Source organism: Candoia aspera, chromosome 6, assembly GCF_035149785.1.
Source record: "Candoia aspera isolate rCanAsp1 chromosome 6, rCanAsp1.hap2, whole genome shotgun sequence".
Taxonomy (NCBI): domain Eukaryota; kingdom Metazoa; phylum Chordata; class Lepidosauria; order Squamata; family Boidae; genus Candoia; species Candoia aspera.
The window spans coordinates 35,563,016-35,585,629 of record NC_086158.1 but is presented as its reverse complement, the minus strand read 5'-3'; the positions used below and the strand labels follow the sequence as shown (position 1 = coordinate 35,585,629).

Genomic DNA, 22,614 nt, shown 5'->3' with positions numbered 1-22,614 from the left:
AACTCTGGTCATCTAGAGATACTGATTATTTATTAGCTACTTTTACTGTTAACAGTTGTTATTAACTGTTTTCTAATAGGCAACAGTACCATGCAGCAAAATGAAAAACATCAGAAAAAAATATTGTTTCTGAAATGAAATCTAAAAGTAGTTTCCATAAAGCATTTGTACACTCATAAGGAATGATACGTTTAATCCACTACAAGCATGACAGGGTATCTTTTCCTTCTCACCTTCTGTTCACCTCCATGCAAAACTCATCCATCTCCCACACAATGATTCATTTCACAAACAGAATAGGTACAGTTATCGCACAGTTTGGGGGCAAGTGAACAAAGCTTCAATCTAAATTTTGGAGCCTAAGGAATTTCTAAGTGATAAGTGCATACCTTTTTTTGTTCAGTTTATTTTTCAAAGGTCATTTCTATTATCTAAGCACAAACTTCTCCAGAGAAGAGGGTACCAATGAAGTGGCTTTTAGAAATTGAAGCCTCAGTTACCTTTGGAGGGAACAACTCTGTGTTGTGGAGATGGCATGCTGCTTCTGCAGGATGTTCTAACAGTAAATGTCTTCTCCATGAAGTCTTTTACATCTGTTTAGCTGCTTTCCATCAACATAAAAGGATATAATGTGAAATCGTATTCAAAAAGCTGTTTTGTACAGGATATTATTTTGTAGTTTTAAAAAACTGCCTTAATATCCTTTCCTCCCACTGGGCTATAAAGCCTACATCTACTAGTTGTCTACCAATGAAGTTTCTGGATGAGAAATTCTGACTAGCATGTAAATGTCTTGCCTATCCTGACCATCTCCTTGTTTCCCCTAAACAAAATCCCTCTTATTTTTCCATCCACTGGTGCAATGCTGCCAAGTGCCCTTCTCTCTGATTTACTTTTCTTCAATGTCTCCTTTTTTCATACAACAAGGTGTATCATCAGGCTGCCATATCACCATTCATTTGATTTTCAAATCATCCCTACTTCAGCTTAATATCTCTCGATGTTTTCTTACCTAGTCTGCATTGTATATGACAGTGCTTTTAGAACTTCTTCCTTGGCTATACCGGGAAATAGTCTCCCAATAAAACATCTGTCATCCAAAGAAGCAAAGCTGTTTCTCTGAAAGGGACTAGATCTGTCTGCATATTATGGAGCGCAAGTTCCAATTTGCAGTGTGCATCATGCAGGAACTGAGGATGTGGCCTTCAGCAAGTAGGGTGCGTAATCCTTCTTCACCAATCTCTTCTCCCCATCACACTAATTTGCTATTAACATTGCAGGTTTGCAGAATATATCACATTAATGTCACATTGATCCATACTGTACCTTGGGGACATTTTTTCTTTAGTTATTACACTTCCTTTTATCAATAAATGGAGATACTAATTCTTCTCCCAAAATATTTTTAAAAATTAGGTCAGTTCCCTTTCTATAGCTTATTACAGAATCTCTTTGGTCAGTCTCTTTCCAAAGGCAAGTTCTGTCCCCATCCAAGTATTTATCATTGAGAGACTCAACAGGGTACATTTTTTCAGTGCTTGAGCTGACCAGAAAAAGCCTCCTTTTCATCCACAAGAAAGCCCTTTTCAGGTTCTCAAATACACACAGGCTTGTTCTTTCCAGCCATCTGTCTCCTTCTCTAGCACATGTCCTGTTAGTTGAACAACTTCACAACTTCAGATACATTACAAAATACAAAATAAGATATTCTCTGGAAAGATGTGTCATGCTCAGAGGCAGATTTAGAGAGCATAGTTCTTCTTGAGTAGCTGAGTAGAATGTTTGATCTCAGTGTTGTAGCTGAGAAGATAATTCTAAAGCCCTCCAGCAAAGGATCAGAGGGAAATTGTCCTAACTTACAGTGTTGTCCAGTCCCTTGCAGTTAACTAAAAATGTGGAGCCGGAGTTAACCAACTTTTCACAATGGTGACATCTTGAAATTCAACAGAGACAGACTCATCAATTGAAATTCTCCACCACTGGTGAAGATTTATGTGTCAGCCTTGTAACTTGTGTTGTACTACAGAGTCTAGAAGGGATTGAAAGCAAATGAGCTGTTCAGGGTACGGGGCATTTTGTGATAAATTCTGTAAATGTGCTGAGTTAAAGCAATGAGCTTATGTCATTAGGTGTAATATTTATTCTAGAAAGAGGGCAGATCTGTAGTCCTGGCTTCTCATAAAGAAGAAACCCACTTTAGGTTTTCCATCATTTCCATGCTCCTCACATGAATATACAGAAGTGTACCAGATATATTAAAAATGAAAGAGATGAAATAAGATATAATCACTTTTTCCCCTCCAATGTCACAAGGCACTGCTACTTTCTGAAATAGCCTCATTCACGTTCATGGCCTCGAGGGTAACATCAGGTGGTGTGAGCCTTTAAAGCAGCTATTAATATTCAGGAAAGTCAGAGGTCTGTGCTTGCTTTTGATATCACTTTGTCGTAAATGGACTGTTATAGTCTCTTTCATTATCATCTTGATCATAAATAGTGGCTTAAAGTGCAAAAAAAAAAAAAGTATTACAGGTTGCAGTGTTGCTGAGCTTATGAGAAGAAAGAACTGGAAAAAACAGAAAGAAGGATGTTAAATGAAAAGTCAGAGTTTTGTTGATACACAGGAACACAGCCCAAACTATAAATAGGCCAAAAGGGAGACATACTTATTTCACCCATTGTCTTGCCACTAATGTCACATGTTTTCAGGAGGGAAAAAGAAGAAAGGTGGGGAAGTAAGCTGCATAAGCAGAATTACTGTCTCTTTTTTCCTTGTACTGGAGTTCCATAACATTTGGGAGATTATTTTCTAGCAGGAACATGCAGTACTGCCACTGTCTCAGCAGAATAGAAACTGCTCCATCTCTCACTTCATGCAGCTTCGCAGACATTCCTTCAGTCGTGAGAGCAAGGACAGCCACTGATAAGACACCTGGGGCTCTTAACAATCCCAATGGACTAATGAGCTGGGAGGGGGAAGGTCGGGAGTGAGAAAAAACTTGCTGACAAGACAGGGAGTAGGGATGGGGGTTGAGGTCAGAGAGAAAGAATCACTTTGAATGCTTGGTGCCAAAATCCTCACTCAGAGCTTTGATACTGTCCTATGTTAATCAGATTATTCATAAAGAATTCTTTAAGCTTCCTGATGAACTGTCTAGAGAATTTCTAAGTTAAGATCCTGGTACTGGGACCATCACATTGACACACAATTTTAACACTTTTTCTTTTTGTATTCTACAGCTTATATTATGTGAGGCATAATTGTTTTGACAATAGCAGGGATGTTATCTCATTAATACATGCAATCCAATCGTAAAATATTTTTGGCTTTGCTTGGGCTTCTCCCTGAGGGTTGTCACATTGGGTTCTGGCATTCAGCCTACTTGCCCACTCCAGGCTACTGAAGCTTTTGACATCTTGTGTGTATATGTGGACATACCTCTGCTTACAGTCTTACTATGTTATGGCTGGTTGCCAGTCAGGATGAATTATAATCAGAACCAATTTTTGCCTAATTTAGATAACACACCTGGGTGTTGTTATGTCTGGATATTATTATATCTGACAGAAATCAAACACTGCCTTTTACAGTAAGAGCCTCACATAAGCTGCCAAGTGTGAAGATGGTAGGATAGTTAAGGAATGTTTGGCTGCCTCAGGACTTGGACAACTTGCCACCATTGAAGAAAGCATGAATAATACTCTGTATTAGGGAATTTTACAAGAGACTATCAGTCCATCTGTCTATCAGTTGAAACTGAAGCACAAAATTACTCATCTGCTAAGCAAAGATCCTAAATACACAAGGGTATAAAAGAATGAGGAAAAACACATTTGTCATGGAAAAATGGACCAAAATCCCTACATGAGTGACCACCAATAAGAAGTTTTTAGTTGCTGTGATTGCAACTAAAGGTGTCACAACTAGTACTGAATCTATAGAGGCGGTTACTTTTTTCACAGAGACTTATCATGTGTGACTTTGTTGAGGAAATAGGTGAAACAAATAACACTCATCAGTGTTATTTTTTTTCATTTGGACTTACCTTATATGTTATTAGGGCCCGTATGCGTTCCTGAAAAAGGAATGCAAAAATTCAGAAAATCTGAAAGAGGACTTCTTAGAAAAAGGGATAATCAAGGACAGAAGCTGCTAAAAACAGATAAAGTAGGAGAAACTCCTTATTAATATACTAGATTGCTAGAATCCTTTCAAGAAAACGGTTTTATCAATGAATGTTTATAGATGCTCTGCTCTGCTTTCAAGTAACTCCCATTAGTGCCATAGATTATAATGTTACAGTATATTTTAATCAAATGTGTGTAATATCACCACAAATTGGCCAAATAACTTGTATTTGTAAGTTCTAGTGTCATTTAAACAAATTAACACATCTTCTATATGGGTTCCATTATCTTTAATAACTTCACTATGGTGAGTACAGTCAGTTTTCGGATTATTTCTTACAAGGCTGCAAAACTAGTATATCCACTCAGGCATATGGCTCTGGGCTTAGGAGGATGAAATATGACATCAGAACTGTTCTTCCTCTTCTCTGCCAGCCTCAGCAACTGCATTCCCAAAATTTGGGCTTCTTGGAGAGATTTGAGTGTATTTAGGATTACTCTACCTATTTCAGTCACTTCAGAAAATGCTGTTCCTGTGCATTTTGGATGTTCCAAGTTCCTGGATTTATCCCATACCTGAGAGTTCATAAATAGTTTGAAAAACACATCCACTGACTGAGTATTTAGAAGTTTGACAAGCAATAGGACTACATATCTGCATTCAAATGTTTTCTTTTAGCAAATGCTTTTGTAATTCATGCTGTAATTAAATCAATTGTCTGCTTTGAGCATTGCCAGGTGTTCTACAGTGTTCTTCCTTCCTTAGCACTCTTACTGCTCACTTACCCCAAGTTCAGGATTCTCCCTGATTGCGACCTCTTTTTAGCACCCCTCCAACTTGTCCTGCCAACAAAGCATATGGTATTTTTACATCTGTACCTTAATTTTTTGTCCTATATAACCTGTAATGATTTAAGTCATTGATGTTGAACTTTCCTGTCAGAGTTTTGAAACTTTGTGAAGCTACAGTGGCATCACAGGAGTTGTGCAAATGACTAACAAATTTTCCAGTAAAAAAAGAAAGGAAATATGTGAAAGATAAGAGCATATTAAATGCATTCTCATTAAATGTATAGCAAACACCCAAAGAGGGAAATCAAGGATCAACATGCTTGTTCCACTAAGGGATAGATGAATCTGTCAGTTTCAGCTTCTATCAATTCTGTCTTTCTGTATAAGTTGGTGATTTTTCTTTAAAAAATCATATAATGAGCATATGTTCATATAATATGTGTATTAGACATTACCTAATACACATTTTTGGGACTCTTCACATGTACAATACTTTCTGATGTATTTTTGAGCAAAGAAATTCATTGCAAACATTTGGAGAAAGGGGAATAATGGATGAAAAGTGTTTCTCCTTTCCTGTATTGATTAGTGTCATCAGAGATCAACTCACAAACATAGGCCACTCAATCTCCTGTTTTCTCACTGTCACTGAGTTCCACAAGGCACAGGAAGAAATTGCCTACCAGATCACTGAGATAAACCTCAAGTGCTTGCTGAAAACCATCAAGATCCATTAGGTGATCTTAGGGGCAAACTATTTTAATCACACTGTGATTTCAATGCAAAAAACCCACTGCACAACTCTAGCAATATGGTTACTACATAGAGATCTGATATGGGGGGGGGGGGAAACTCTGAGCTAGATCTTGAATAAAGCTGTTTTATCTTAGGCAGCTGATCTTAGATGAAAACTGTATGATCTTCTGAAACAAGCTACTGTTTAACAGAATCATAGAATGTATAGTTTGAAAGGGACTTCAGAGATCATTGAGTCCAACTCCCTACCTAGTATAGGAATCTACCACTATATTATCCCTGATAGATCTGGCCTCTGTTTAAATACTTTCAATAAAGAAGAATCTACCTCTGGCTGAGGCAGTCTGTTGTATTGCTGAACAGATCTTACTGTTAAGAATTTTTTCCTGATACCCAACTGAAATCTGCACCATAGTCATTTAAAACCTTTTTATGTTGCCTTGTCACTTGAAACAACTCTGAACAATTCTACACCACATTCTACATGGCAGCCATTCAGATACTTGAAGATAGTTAAGTTTCCACACAGTCTTCTTTTCTTCAGGCTGTGCATGCCCAACTTCTTGTAGCTTCTCCCTTCCAGGCACTTATGATATTAGTTGCTCTTTTCTAGACATACTCAAGTGTGATAAAGTCCTTCCAAGCATACAGTGCGCAGAACTGGACCTAGTATCCTAGATACAGTTTGGCCACAGTAGAATTTAAAGAAATGCAATTGATGGAGTATACTCAGTAGCTACAGTAATAACTAATAGGTAATAACTGTTAGCTTACAGGTAATGACAGCTATGATTTTCATCATGCTTCTGCTTACAATTTTATAGCATTTTAAACAAATAGATTCTATGCATTATAACCAAACAAATCCACTGAATAGATTCTGTAGGTAGCCAGCTGTTGCCAATTGTGAAGGAAAATACAGAGAATCTTCATGTTGTATTGCAGAAATGGCAATTGTACTGTTATTTATTTCTTAGCTTGTAGAGTGAAATTATCCCTGCTCCTTAATATAGATATTATTACCCCTGAGAAATCTGTTCTTATATTTATGTTTGAATATTTGAGAAGGGGAGGAGATGGACCCTTTCTTCTTTCCCATTGGTGTTTGGAAATGAATCCCCCCCCCAAAATCCTAGGAGCAAATCTACTTACTTATTTCTTCCAGTTGCTGCATTACATTCTATAATAGCATATAGTTACTTGGCAAAAATGTGCATATGTGGCTAAATTTAAATGTGCATATGTGGCTAAATCACATGGCATTTGGTCAAATCTTGTATGTAATCTCTCTTTTTTACAATTTTTAATGCAAAAAGGAATTCTGGAATAAACATTGTATGTTATATCCATAAAAATATAACAGGACCACTGAAGTCTTCTCCAGTTTAAAGTATAGCAGTATTCTTTTTTTTTTTTAGCTTTATCATGCTCCAGAACTTTGTTCATGAAACCAGGTAATATTGTCTTCCCTTTTCTTTTGTTGTTTAGATTTGTGATAAAGAATGGCACTACTATGTTGTCAACATTGAGTTCCCAGTAGCTACTTTGTATATGGATGGTACAACATATGAACCTTACCTTGTAACTAATGACTGGCCTATTCATCCATCACACATAGCAATGCAACTCACTGTTGGCGCCTGTTGGCAAGGTAATTACACTCCTTTGAATGCATAAATTGAAATTTAAAGGTATTGATACTTGTATTAAATATAGGGATGTATTTAATGAAATCATAATTTATACAAGGCCACCAGAGAAATGTGGTTCTCTGAGACAAACTTAACTTACAAGTTAACAGAACTGCATTTGGACCTTCCTAAAGTTTGATGTAGAAATGCAGGCAGTGCATATGCAATAATAATAATAATAATAATTATTATTATTATTTTATTTTATTTTTATGAAAACAAGAGTTCACTGAACAATTTAGAAATTTTCAGTGGAGTGAGAAAACAGTACTTTGAGCTTGTATTTTATTTATTTATTTATTTATTTTTCAGATCTGTATAGCCACCTATTTCATATATATGACTCTATCTGATTTCTGTTCCTTCAAATCAATTCTTCAGATTAATCTTTGTTACAAATTCCTAGGCCTTTTCTATTTTAGTCCATTCATTCATACCTGGCCTTAGAAATTATGCTTCGTTTATTATACACTATGCTGTCTTGCAAATTGTTAAAACTTAACTTTTAACAATTTTAACTTTCTACTGGCGGTATAAAATAAAAAGTGTATGTATATATATGTATATGTGTATGTACGTGTGTGTGTATATATAAATCTTCATATGCCCTCTTTTTCTCCGACTATCTCTTATTGATAGATAATATATTTAATTGAGGTTGGCTGAATGACTGTGACTTAATTCACAGAAACGTGTTTAAAAACCTCACCAGTAATTTCAGCCACCTACACAGGGAAGACAGAAATGGCATGGATATCCTCAATTGACCATGGTTACTATTGGCTAATGCATGAATAGAAGGTCAGTTAATCAGATAGTATGCATAGGTATAAGATCATTATGGAAAGTATATCTCTGTAGCATTCTGAAGCTGTGTCTTATGGTTTTCAGAATATGTTACCTATTTATTTTTAATTAATGGAAGGGGAACCATAAAAGAATAACAAAGTAAGATTATAGATCACTGTCCCATACTGTAAATACAGATGTACTGATCAGTCGAAATTTGATCCATATGCATATTGAAGATACTTGAACATTATTTCATTCCATCAAATATCAGATAGAATATTTTTAAAAAATGGTGCCAGGGAAACAATACTTTCTACTATCAGATTTTATATGGATTATGGATTTTTCCAGAAATGTATGGATTTTAATTTGCAACCTTTTTTCCATGCAACTGTTCTAGTGTATAGCTTCTCTGCAGTTTTCCCTATTATTCAGCTTATTAGCAAGCAACTTATATCTTTAAGAAAATTTTCTCAAATATGCTACTGGGATAAAAGTTTCAAACTGATAAATGAAAGTAGTGCTGGACAAAAGAAAACAATAAATTGTCCTCTTTTTACTGTTTGCACTTCTTTTTTTCAGCTTCCAAACAGTTACATCAATTGAAAAAAATATGATCATACTGTAGTTTTATGTAACAGTACAAAACAACTTTAGTAATACTGTTTTTCTTCTAAACACATCATTTCATTGCACTAATATTTATCTGTAATTTTGGCAAACCAAGCTTCCTATTAAACTGAAAACATCTTCTATAATGCCAAGATATAACTGCTCCCTTTTTCTTTTTTAAGTTACCAGTAACCTTTCTGTATCAAGATCTGCCAGAATATTTAGCTAGAATTCAATTGGCCTTCTATCCAATGAGGTGAGAGTAGAAGCCATGAGACTTTCAGTTTCCATCCTAAGGACTGCACCTGGTAGGACTAATTCTTTGAGTAAAACTCAAAATTCTCTGAGACCTTATTTCTTTAGGTCTCCAATCAGTACTAATGTACCATGGACACCTTTCTTGGCATCTATCCCCAAGATATCCTTCCCTTTATTTTCTTTACATTTTCCTCATTTTTAAAAAACAATTGAAATTAATTCATACATGGAAGCTAAACATCTGCCTGCCCAAATCATAACTGAAATATAATTATGAGTCCAGTGCAAAACAAAAGAGAATGTTTTTAAGTTACAGTTATATGAATTTTAACAATAATAGTAAGAACAGCTTCATAACAGAATTAATTATTGAGGGAAATGGTGAGCTTCCTTTTACTGGCTGTGTTCAAAGAGAGGCTGGACCAGTAGCTATTATGAATTCTTTAAATGGGATTCCTTGCATTGAATAGGGGACTGAAATTGTAAGCCAAAAGAGTCCCTTTTAACTCTTTGATTCTATGAAAGTGTGAGGGAAGTTCAGATATCTGTATCAATGTCCTGACGCTCCACTGGCAAGAAAAGATTGTTCTCATAACTGCTTAAATGGTTAATTTTGTCATGGCATATTCAGATACAGAAAAAAAGGTAATGTGTTTGCCATTTCAGATTTGCAAAAATTGTCATACTCATGGTACTGATTGTTGCAAGTAACTAAATGCTTGTGAAGTTTGGCTGCATTTGGCTGGGCTCAGGTGGTACATTGGCACTAAGGTTTATCATTAATTTTATGATGCAGGTGGTTTCAGTCTTTTTTTGCTGGATGTATGAATAAGTTTCACTTGGGCTGTCTCTTTTGTTTAATTTTGTTTTCTGGCTGATGTTTTCACTGACAGATATGACCAGTGTTTGTAGCTCCTTGAGAAGACTTACTGTTCAGCTGGATGATATTTTGAGCTATAAGGATTCAAATTCATTTATCACTGCTGTAGACTTTGCTTTATTTCCTTCTTAGGGAAGATCTGGAATGCTTTCACACAAGTGATGCTAACCTGTTTATTCCTAAAAGTTATTTTAAAAAGGTGAATATTTTTAATATAAAAATACCCATACTTAAATCAGTCTGTGAAACACAAGTCCAGAAAAAATATCTGTTTCTCATTCATTTTTCTTACTGTATAACCCAATCTTAAGCAAACGGATGTTTAGTTGTCAGTTATAATAACTGATACCATCATATGCTGAATCATATTTCTTCTGAACTTAGCCTCTTTCTCCAAAGCAAAACTATTTCACTGTTAATATTTATATATGCATAATATAGCATTTTAACATTTAAAACCCCCACAAACTTAGTATATTATCTGTAGAAGCTTCTGATAAGTTTCAGAAATTATTTGGCCAAAATACTTTGATATGGAGCAGAACTGTACCACGTATTTAATTGTAGCTCATGAAATTGGTACTGTGTGAAAAATTTTAACATATTTTAGATCTGTAGTTTTTGCCACTATTATTTTTCATAGATAAAAACATTCTGCATATCTTTCTTCCTGCACACACCAATCTCTGGTCCTTGGTCAGTATCCTGATCCTTTCAAAATCTATGCAAGAATTCACTTGCACATAAGGATGGTTAAAACAGAGTGAAAATCATGTGCATTTATGGAAACTCTGCCAATCTACTTGCATATGACAGACTGCTTATAAAAATGTATATTTTTTTTCATACCAATATTATTGAAACCAGCTATTTATTTTTTCTTCATCTATATCTCAAGCAATCATCATAGAGAAGCATAGAAGTGTTATATAAATTTGTGTTGAAGCTAAGCAAATTTGATGGGTAGACATTTTATTAATTTAACATATCTAATTCTGTATTGCTTTCAGGGAGATTACCTATTCCTAGCTTAGATTTAATTTGGCTGATACGTTATTTTTAAATCTGGCATGCTATTTCCAGTTTTTTGTTTTACTATATTGAACCATGAATATCTTCAGATATTTAACTTGATGAGATGTTGAATTTATCCTGTTTCTAAACTGAACAGTTTTTTCTATCATATGCTACAGAAATGAATTTTTTAATGCTGTGTTTCAGGCTAGGATATATTTTCACACCTAAAATATGTGTGGTAAATGATGATAGACCTATAAGCAGAATTATTAACTCCAGGAAAATGGTGCATAAGCCATCTTTTTTACTTACAATTCTGTTTGTGATAAAAATAGCAGCTGGGTTACCACCTATTTCAAACATATAAGACAGTGCTGAAAATACTGATATTCCTAAATAAATCTGCATATGTGAATTATTATCCATGAGAATTTGTGGTTCCTTTTTAATAGGAGGAGAAGTCACGAAGCCCAGATTTGCTCAATATTTCCATGGCAGTCTTGCCAGCCTTACCATACGACCAGGCAAAATTAAGAGTCAGAAAGTGATTTCCTGCTTGCAGGCTTGCAAGGAAGGTCTGGATATTAATTCCCTGGAGAGTCTTGGCCAAGGAATAAAGGTGAGGGATGAACTGACATCATCTTTGCTAACATCTAAAACTGATTTATGAAGTGTAGAGCACAAGATAGAGTACAAAAGCACTCCAAGAAGCAATCTAATTTGTCATAAAGTCATGCAAAGACAAAGTAGAAGTGGAACATTGGAACATTGACTATGTTATTTGTAGTATAAACCTATAGAAATCAGATGGCATATGTGTTTTACAGCCATTAAGGATTTCCATTTAATTCTGTCAGTGAAATGATTCTGTGTAGAAGCAGTTGAGTTTCCCATGAGATGCAACACACACAACTGTATTTACAGGGATGTAAAATTACAGAACCCTTACTTGTGAAAGATTTCACCAAAAGAACCCTGCAAGATGTGGAAGTGTAACACAAAAATTTCATAACTAGAACTGTCCTCAGCAGATAAATTCCTGTCTATTCCAGCATACTGATTCTTGAGGTCATAACATATCAGCATGATCAGAAAGGCTTCCTATTCTAGTGCAGATTGCAAGGTTGAGGACTTACTCAGATTTCTATGTCCAGTCAAGTTCTAGGCACAGCACTAAGAAGACACAAATTACTTTTTTTTTCTTTTAAGAATAATTCATCAGAACTTCTAAAACACTTCATGCAAACAAACCATATTACAGCCACACCCAGATGGACTAAGACACAATAGAAAAGTATTGGGAAAAAAAGGGACTATTTAATTGCAAGTGTGTTCAATATACCATAATCACTGAGAGCTATGCTTTTCACAAATTTTATTTTTCTATTAAATTAAAAATACAGTATATTGAAAACAAGACTTATGGTAATTAAACAGAATATTCATTTTGTTTGTCATTAAAGATTCTACAAGTTCATTCAATGGGTTTGCTACAGCAAACCAACACTCTCAAACTCTGAAAAAGCTGTAAATAAGTTTTACCAAAATGTATTGCATTGTATTGTATTATAAATTTGTTCTGTCTTTAAATTCAGTTTGGGATATTTTGTAAATAATTCCTGTGTATTTGAACAAGATGTCCATTCATATCAACCTACCCACTCATTAGGTTGCATAATACCTAATGAAAGAATGGCTGTGATATAAATAACGAAGAGAATGCTATGAAATATTGAATACTTTGATGTGTCTACTCAAACATTAGCTCAATATAAGTTAGACTTACTTTCAGAAAAATATGTGTGGGACTGCAGTCCAGACCCTAAGAAATATAGCTGTTTCTCAGTAAACGGAATGGTATTTAATATTCTCAAATTATTAAAATATTTTCTGAATGTTCAAAATACATTCAGTAGAACTATAATTTTTAACAATAATCATGTATAAGAAAGATAATAGCTAAGATCACATTTTTAACTTAAATGAAAGATATTTTGTTCAGATACCATAAAATATGCACACATAAAAAAGTTATTTATTTAAAATTTTTACATCCCTTTGTTAATCCTTGCTTAACTCCTTAGCAATGGAAACACAGTACCATTATTATCATTGTTATACAAGCTGGGATACTAGGTGTTAGTAATACATTTTACATATGTACAGTAGTTTTGAAATAGCTGTAGCTGTTGGAAGGAATTTTGTCAGCCCTCTTAGCAGTTAATTCATAAAGGATACTGTGTTGGTTTGTTAGATTGTTATCTCCCACTCATTCAGGAGCTCAAATCAGCAAACCTACCATCCTCTCCTGTGTTTTCCCATGGCAAATCTGTGGACTGAGAGAGAGTCACTGGCCCAAAGTCACCTTCCAAACTTGCATGGCTGAACTTGCATAGAACCCCAAACTCCCCGATCTTAGTCCAACAGTTCAACCTCTACATCTCACTGACTGTCAGGCCTCTGTGTGCTGCTGCAGTTCTTTCCATCACCACACAACATTACTGGCAATGGAAGTAATATTTACTGACAGTTAAATACTCTATTCAAGTGCTTGGATATGCAGTCAGAAATAATGTCTAATTGAAAACCTAAGCATAGTCTGACTTTCTTTTTTAATAAATAATAATAATAATAATAATAATAATAATAATAATAATAGATTAGCTAGTCTGCTTCCTGGGATTCATATGCAGATAGGCTTTCCTTTTATCTTGAAGTAAATAAAAAAGATAGCCCTAAACAAACCAACAAAACCCTATCCTTTTGTCTATTGGTGGGCCCAGACTTATTCCTGATTCATCAAAGTTTAAAACATTTGATGAACTTGTGAAAATGCTGAAGCAGCATTTCTCACCTACACTATCAGTCATTAAATTTATAGATTTAAAGATAATTAAATTTCACAAGGAAGTTTGGTAATCTGGAGAATACATTGCTGGTTATATCACAGAGCTGTGTAATTTAACTTTTCCATGTTGGGGGATTTTTTTAGAAGAAATGCTAAGGGATCACCTTGTATGTGGGATTTATGAAGAAGCACCTCAGCTCTTGTCTGAACCAAAATAAGCATTTGCAGTGGCTCAAGAAAGAACATTAGCCAGTGAAACAGTATCACTGCAAGTCACAGAAATCAGGAAGATAATAACTAATGTTAATGCTATCCACATCAACCAGACAGAAAATTCAGAGTAATGACTTCAGCTGAATACATAAAATACACCTTTCAGAAAGGTCCTAGCATACAAAATCACTGTTTGGGCTGAAGTGGGTTACATCAATGCTCTGTGTGCAATTCAGTGATATGAAATGTGGGTAAGAAAAGGGGCTATATAAATGACCATGCCATTCAAAACATATTAGCATGAATCCAAGAAAATCTTCTAAGGAGTTGGAGCTGTTTCACATGAACTTGACTATTCACAGGGTAATCAACATCAGCAGCTCTACCATGGTCAGAATATTGTAACAAAGAAGCTCAAGATGATGGAATGTTTGTAGGAATATTAAAGTTCAGGAATACGAGGTGAATCTTGACTTTAAGTCTGGGCTATATATAACCAGCAAAACCTCTTCACAGGTTATTGAAGTCATTCTTTTTTTGTGACTACAACTGGAAGAAGGTTGATCTTGCTGGAAGCTGTAATGTAGATGTGCAATATGGTTATTTCCAAGGGAAAATTCCAGTCATTTATACAGAAAAGGAACATTTTTTTTAAGAAAAGAATTGCTTATTACCACTAGGAATCCATATAGGAAGGGTATACATAATTACCACTGGTCAAGTAACAGAAGCAATTAATAGATATCCAGAAAAGTTCTGCAAGAAACTAAGAGTATACAAAGGGAAGCCATAGTTATTCCATTTTGATAATTCATTAAAGCCAAATCACATTAAAGCAGGAAAGTTACCTTTTGCCTTATGAAGAAACATCAAAGAAGGGTTTGACTTTTTTTTTATCAAACGAGGAGTTTTTGAACCACTTATTGAGGTCTAATGGGCTATGTGTGCTTTGCCAGTACCAGGAGTGTTCATGGGGAGATGAAAAAGTCAAAATTGTAGTTACAACTACATGATCAAAGCCCCACTCCTTGGTAAATGCATGTGACATTAACACATGCACAAAAGAGGTGTGGCTTTGATTTCACTGTCACCCCCATAGATACCCCTGGTCAGTGTAAAACATAATATAAAAATTAGGCTTTGTGAAGATTATAGATACACTGTGAAGAAGGCACCTATACAGCATCTATTAATATTGCTGCTCTGAGGGTGGGGGGATAGGGAGGAGACATTACAACATTTGAGAAAACATGAATACACAAGGGACTGGCTACTGCTGATACTTTAGCAGATGTCCAACTATCATTAGCCATCATGGGATATTATCTGCTCTATGATTCCAGTTTGGAACTTTCGTGGTGTCTGGAATATTCTAATACTTCACAGAGATTCTGCTTTCTGAAATCTTGGGCATGATGCTATAATTTGATTAAGTCCTGATTATGGAATCAAGAGTGGAATAACTTGCTACTAGACTTCAGGAAATTCTGCAGCATTTTGACAAATCTGGTATTCAATTAAAAGAGAATGTGAAGTCAGAATTTTCAGAATTTTCAGTATTACAGTGCATTCTTACTGTAGCTTCCATACTGATGCTTTGAATATTAATCTAGTCAAAGATGGCTGGGTAACCCATGATGTACCTATTAGAAAGACAAAAAAGGAGCTTCAAGGTTTCTTACTGCTCCTCAATTTTTACCATATGTTCCTTCCACAAGAGACAACTTTGGCTGCAGTGCTTTTTTGTTTACTGCAAAAGGGGTTCAGTGGCATTGTACTCAACAGCATGTGGATGCTTTCCAAAAATTAAGAAATTATTTACTTCTTTGCTCTGCCATAAATTATGAGAGGGGAAAAAAAAGAGCTGCTAATTACTTCTGGTTTTCCTTATAATATTGGAACTGTGTTTAGTCACAATGCCAAGTGACACAGAGGTGCCAGTTCATTATTATTCTAGGACTTTGTCTTCTACTGAAAGGAACTATGTTCTAATTGACAAAGAAGCCCCAACTGTTATTCCAGGAGTCAAGAAGTTCCACAGCGTCTCTAGGCCATACTTCTGAAATTTATACTGATTTCAGATCACTTTTGGGAATCTTTCATAATACAAAGCCTATACCTGTGAGATTCCAGCCAGCCTCTGACTCAGAAAACAAAACTCTTTCTGAGTCAGAGGAGGAAATAGAAACTTACTGGGCTGAAACCAGGAAAGCAAAACCCAGAGATGAGTCAGCAGCGTGTGAAGAGTCACAGACGCTGATTGGCCAGTCTTCAGAGGAGGATTTGAATCCTCCAATCAGCGTGCGCCAACAATGGGCAGAAAAGCGTGCGAAGGAGAAAGCAGCTTGATTGGCTGCAGAAGGGAATAGGTGCACAAAGGATTGGCATAAAAGGCAGATGCATGAAGAGCAAGCTGCCAGAGACAACCAATCCTTCAAGCTTGCAGCTCCCATAGAAGAGCCCTTACCCACATCAGAAACAGCGTCTGTTACCGGAGAGGAATCAGCACCAGCGTTTTCCATTGGAGAGGATTTGGATCCTGCTTCTGTTGCCACTGATGATCTTTTCCTCACTGGACCCAGCAATCTCAGTCTCACCTCCAGCCTCGGTCCTCCATGTTCACCTTGTGCATGTTCCAGGTGTGCTTCCAATCCCGCTTTAAGGTTCCAGCCATGTCCAGAGTCTCCAGTCCAGTCTCGTCATGCTTCAAGTCTGCAGCCTTGCCTCAAGTCTTCAGTCTAGCCTTGCAACGTTTCTAGCTCCCAGCCTAGTCCAAAGTATCCAATACAGCTTTGTTGTGCCTTGGATCTCCAGTCCAGTCTAGCTGCGTCTTGGTTGCACGACACTGCTCAGGAGTTTTGTACCTATCTCATTGTGAACCAGGTTTGCAACCTTGTCTAGATCTGGTGGTTCAGTCCAGTCATGTCTCCCTTGCCTAGTCCAGAACTTCCAGGCCAGTCTTGTCTTGTGCCTAGCTTCCAGCCTCATCATGAATCTTCAGACAAGTTCAGCCTTGCTCCAAGTCCTCAGCCTTGCTTCGAGTCTGTAATCCAGAGTATCCAGCCCAGCCCAGTGCCTCCATCTGAGACCAGTCTGGCTTCAAGTTCTCAGCCTTGTTCCAAGTCTCCAGTTCCGAGTTTCCAGTCCAGCCTGAGTCACCGAGTCCAGTCTAGTCCTGTCATTAGAACAAAGACTTATCCAGAGGGCTCTGTCCAGCCTTGCCCAGCATTCCAGTGCCAACTTAGTTCAAGTGGTGCTCCAGTTCGTGGTCATCCGATCCCAATTCCGGTAGTGACATGTGCCCTAGCTTCTCCCAGCCTTCCAGCCTTTATCAGAGAATCCTGCTCTGCTGTTTTGCTACTGTCTCCTCCTGCAACTTTTTATTTATTTATTTATTTATTTATTTATTTATCATATTTTTATTACTGCCCATCTCCCCCAGTCGGGGGATCCTGGGAGGTTCATAATAAAACAGTATAAAATACAATAAAAACAGAATATTATCAATAAATATACATATAAAATATAATAAAATCCAAGTGATGGCAGATCTAATTCCCTGCAAAGGAGACCAGAATGGTCCTGGCAGGACTAGGGAACCAACCAGCCCCAAAAGTGGCTCTTCCTCTCCCCACTCCAGGCATGGTGACAAAACCAGGTCTTCAGCCATTTCCTGGAGTCCAGAAGTGAGGCCAATCCGGCCAGATGGAATTCTCTTGCAGACAGGGTCCGTAGCATGCCCTCTCTGCATGACCAGGTGGGAAGGGTTGATGTAACAGGGATGAGAGGGTCCCTTAGGTAACCTGGATCCATGCCATGTAGGGCTTTAAAGGTGATAACCAACACTTCAAATTGGACCTGGAAGCAAACTGGCACCCAATGCAGCTCACGGAGCAAGGGAGTAATGTGTGCTGATCTTGAGGCACCAAAAACTGTCCACGCTGCTGCATTTTGGACCAGCTGTAGCTTTGGGATACTCTTCAAGGGTAGCCCCAGGTAGAGCACATTACAGTAGTCTATATGGGAGATGACCAGGGCATGAGTGATCATTCAAAGGGCCTCTCACTCCAGGAAGGGGCACACAACATGAAGTTGTGCAAAGGCCCTCCTGGCCATGACTGCCACCTGCTCTTTGAGCAGGAGTCGTGAGTCCAAGAGGACTACCAAGTTATGCACCAGGTCTGTCTGGGGCAGCGCAAGCCCATCCAGAACCAAAGATGGCAAATTCCTAGGAGCCAAGGGGCCGTTAACCCACAGCCACTCCATCTTACCAGAGTTCAGCTGTAGCCTGTTGTTCCCCATCCAGACCCCAACAGCCCCCAGGCACCTGGAAAGGGCAGTCACAGCATCACTTACTTCCCCCAGGATGGAGATGTATAGTTGAGTATCATCAGCATATTGTTGATACCTCATCCCATGGAGACGGATGATCTCACCTAGCGGTTTCATGTAGATGTTAAAAAGGAGAGGGGAGAGTACTGATCCCTGCAGCACCCCACAAAAGAGGGGCTGTGGGGCTGATCTCCCCTATCAACACTGACTGGGACTGGCCCTGGAGAAGGAGGTGAACCAGCGCAACACTACACTGCCCACCCCCAACTCCCTTAGCCGCCCCAAAAGGATACCATGGTCGATGATATCAAAAGCCACTGAGAGGTCAAGGAGAGCCAGGATGGATGCACTGCCTCTATCCTGCTCCTGCCAGAGATCATCCAGAAGTGTGACCTATGCTGTTTCCATACCATATCCAGGCCTGAAACCTGACTGAAAGGGGTCTAGATAATCCGCTTCCTCCAGGATCCTCTGGAACTGCAGTGCTACCACCTTCTCAACCACCTTCCCCATAAAAGGGAGGTGGGAGACTGAACAAAATTTGGTAGGATCCAGTGATGGTTTCTTGAGGAGGGGGCGCACCAGCGCTTCCTTAAAGGCTGTCAGAAACACCGCTTCCCGCAAGGATGCATTTACCATCAACTGGGCCCAACCACATGTCACCTCCCGAGCTGTCTTCACCAGCCAGGAGGGGCACGAATCTAATTGACATTTACAGTCTGGAGGATCTTGTCCATTTCCTAAGGTCCAACAGGATCAAACTGTTCCCAGGTAACTGGGTAAGTACGCTCCCTAGGCATCTCCCCAGACCCTGTTTCATGCTTGGAATCCAACTGAGAGCGATGCCGAGCCATTTTCCAAAAACTCCTCAGCACGGCCCTGTAGATGATTTTCTGGGACCCCTTTCCCTAGCAGGGATCATGTGATCCTAAACAGGGCTGCTGGGCGGCATTCTGTGGATGCAATAAGAGTGGAGAAATACTGACATTTCGCCGCTCTTACCGCCACAAGGTAGGCCTTAATTGTGGCTCTAGCTTGTGTTTAGTCGGGTTCAGTCTTTGTCTTCCTCCAGCGGTGCTCTAGACATCTCTTAAGCCTCTTCAAAACCCTCAACTCCTCCGTAAACCAAGGGGAGTGTTGGGTTGAATGAGGCAAGAGAGGCTGCACAGGTGCAATCCTATCCAGTGCCCTGGCTGTCTCTCTATTCCAGGCTGCAGCCAGAGACTCCACCAGACCGTGCAGCAGGTCCTCAGGTATAACCCGCAGCTCCCTCTGAAACTGCATTGGGTCCATCAGTTGCCGGAGGTGGACCAATCAAATAGGTCCTGCCTCCCTGCGGAGGAGGGTGGCATATGAGAATCTCATGGACACCAGGGCATGATCTGTCCATGACAAAGGGGAAAGATGTAACTCTCCCCTCAGATCACATTGCCACTGCTCTGACAAGAAAACCAAGTCTGGAGTGAGGCCACTATCTCGAGTCAGGTCCCAAATAATCTGAGTCAGGCCCATGGCTGCCATGGTGGCCATGAACTCCCAGGCTGCCTTCAAGGCCCACCCCAGGGATGGCAGGTTGAAGTCCCCCAGAACCATAAGCCTGGGGAACTCCACTGCCAACCCTGAGACAGCCTCCAGCAGCTCAGGCAGAGAGGTTGCTATGTAGCAGGGAGGTTGGTACAGCAGCAACACTCCCAACTGCTCTCAGGCACCCAGCTTGAAAAATAGGGTCTCACAACCAGTCATTTGTGGAGCAGGGCTCCTGAAGGCCACTAGAGACTCTCTGATGATAACTGCCACCCCTCCTCCCCTGCCCTGGCATCTCGGCTGGTGCCACACCCGAAACCCAACTGGGCAGATCTCCAACAAAGCCACTCCTCCTTCCAGGCTCAGCCAGGTTTCGGTAATACACACCAGGTCTGCCCCCTCCTCTGTGATCAAATCACATATGAGGGGGGCCTTGTTGTTAACTGACCTGGTGTTAAGCAGCAGTCCGAGGCCAGGGCCCCCATGAGTCTGCTGTCCGGAGGGTCGGAACATGCTACAGGTAATAAACACCTGGAATGTGTTCCTCTATGATGACTCAACCTCTGGTTTCCATCATAACATCCCCTGCCCGTCATCACCTTGATGAAATGTCCTGCCCTATATCCCCCAGGCTCCACCAGTCCAGCTGCCTCCAGTTCTGGACCTCCAGAATTCCTGGCTTGAAGTAAGGATCCCTCCATCCTCTCATACAATCATACAATCATACAATCATACATACTTCCCACAGCCACGAGGGGATGCTGAGTCCCCCAGCGCACCAGCTGTTGCTCTCAGTGCTGATAGGCCCAACCATCACCTGGGCGCTCAGTATACTCACTATGCCCCCCCACCAGCCTCTCTCACTAGGCAACAAGGGGCATCACATCCACTCCTCCCTACCCCCTGTCTCTCACTCAGGGGGTGAGAGCTCTAACACACCACATTCACACTCCGGCTCCCCCCTTGTCTGTCACCTGCAGGGAAGGAGTCCCCATTCACTTTGGAGGGACCTTATTAATCCCCTACCACACCCAATTATTGGTAGGATAAGGGAATTGGGAGGGGATAGCCAAACTCTAATTCAGGCCTCACGTCATACAGTGTCCAACTACTCTGGAGATTTACAAACCAGAGATCAAAGGTTATTTTATAGTCCAGAAGTCAGTGGCTCCAGGTAGTCCCCCCAACGTTGTCACTGATGTAATCACCAGACTCCTCCAAAGGTCTCAGCAAAATCCCAGCTAATGCCAGGATCAAAGCTGGAGCTCATGCTTCCAAGGCCCCAATATGCCGCCTTGTCTTCCACCACGCTTAGCAGAATTGCCATCCCAGAGCTCGCCTGGCCACCGGGGCCAGTCTGCCGCTTTGTCTCCACCAGGGCCAGCCTGCTGCTCCACCACTCGTGCTACTCATCGCCCCACCAGGGCCAGCTCCTCCACATGCCGTGCCACTGGGATTGATCTTCCATCCCAGAATTTGCCAGGGGGGGAGGAACGACTTGCTCCCGAGCCACACTGCTACTCGGGGGTAGTTCCAGCAGAACCGGCCTGCTGCTCTACCATTCGTCGTGCTGCCAGGACCAGGCTCCAGCTTGGAAGGGAGGAGAGAGCTCCAGCAAAGGTGGGAAGTTCCAACCCACAGCCCATAGGTAGTGCTAGCAATAGCAACTACCGCACTGCAGTTGAGAGGACCCAACCAGGGTTCCCTGCCACCTACTGCTGTTGCCGCCACTTTGTCCGGGAGGGTTTTCCCTGTTCTCGCCACCCACACATCAAGAATGGGGGCCAAGCTCTTCCAATCTCCCCCAGTACCCCAACTTGAGGCCAAAATTAGGGGGTGAGGATCTAAAAAGATTGGGAATCTCCCACCCTAGAGTGGCATCTAGTATCCAGTTGCCATCTTGGAAACCTTGCCAGTTTCCTTGTTGCTGCCCAGTTGGTCTTGATGGAAACCAGTTTTCTTCTTGATTCTAAGGACTTATTTATTGTAAATTGTTATTTAATAAAGAGTATTTTTTGATATTAAATCTGCCTGGCCGCCTCATAGTCTGATCAGGACAATACCCTTAATATCTGTATGCAGCATTAGAGTCCCTTGGTTAATGCTAATGATTACTCACTTGCCTACAGCCAGAATGAACAATAACCAGAGCTGATATTCTGACTCATCTGCCACATAAAATGCCAGATTTTGTACTGCCATCACTATTGGAGGCCTTAATGCTGGAGGCCCTCCTACCGTCACCACTTCAGGCCGATCAAGTTGCAAAATTGCCTGCTTGAGACCCCAAAGTAACTCATGCATTAAATTGGGTATAGAAGGGTTGGCCAGCTGACAAGCTATTGGAAGAATTTAAATCATTCAAAACCAGCAACATGAGACATATTCTCATAAAGTTTGTTTCTAGTGGGGAAATTGTGTTGTTATATAAGGAGGTCATCAAACCATTACACATCCTGAAACAATTATGAATGTTTTGGCAAGAAGTTATGTTTGGTGGTCAAGGACTGATTTGGGCAGTGTAAAATGGTAAATGCATGAAGGATATGCCAGGCTACTTGGTATAATTCCCAATGGCACCTATATTCCCCTGGGAAATGATCAAGACACCTTGGATTGATTTTGTGGGACTATTTCAGAGAAAGAACTAATGATGATTGTATACTCTTATACAAAAATGTCTGCAGCAATAATGGCACTGCACTACTTATTTGGAACCCATAGATTGCCTGATACTATCATCTTAGACAATGTGCCCGTGTTTATGTCAA

At 39.6% G+C, this 22,614-nt stretch overlaps 1 protein-coding gene across 1 annotated transcript in view; it reads left to right on the top strand.

Moving 5' to 3' along the window:
• CLSTN2 (calsyntenin 2) overlaps nt 1-22,614 on the top strand; it is a 111,456-nt gene that overhangs the window by 66,808 nt on the left and 22,034 nt on the right. The window contains exons 8-11 of the mRNA XM_063307783.1: nt 7,165-7,327; nt 11,379-11,545; nt 15,920-15,927; nt 17,190-17,202. Coding sequence (XP_063163853.1) covers nt 7,165-7,327; nt 11,379-11,545; nt 15,920-15,927; nt 17,190-17,202 — 351 coding nt within the window. The remainder of the gene's footprint in view (nt 1-7,164; nt 7,328-11,378; nt 11,546-15,919; nt 15,928-17,189; nt 17,203-22,614) is intronic.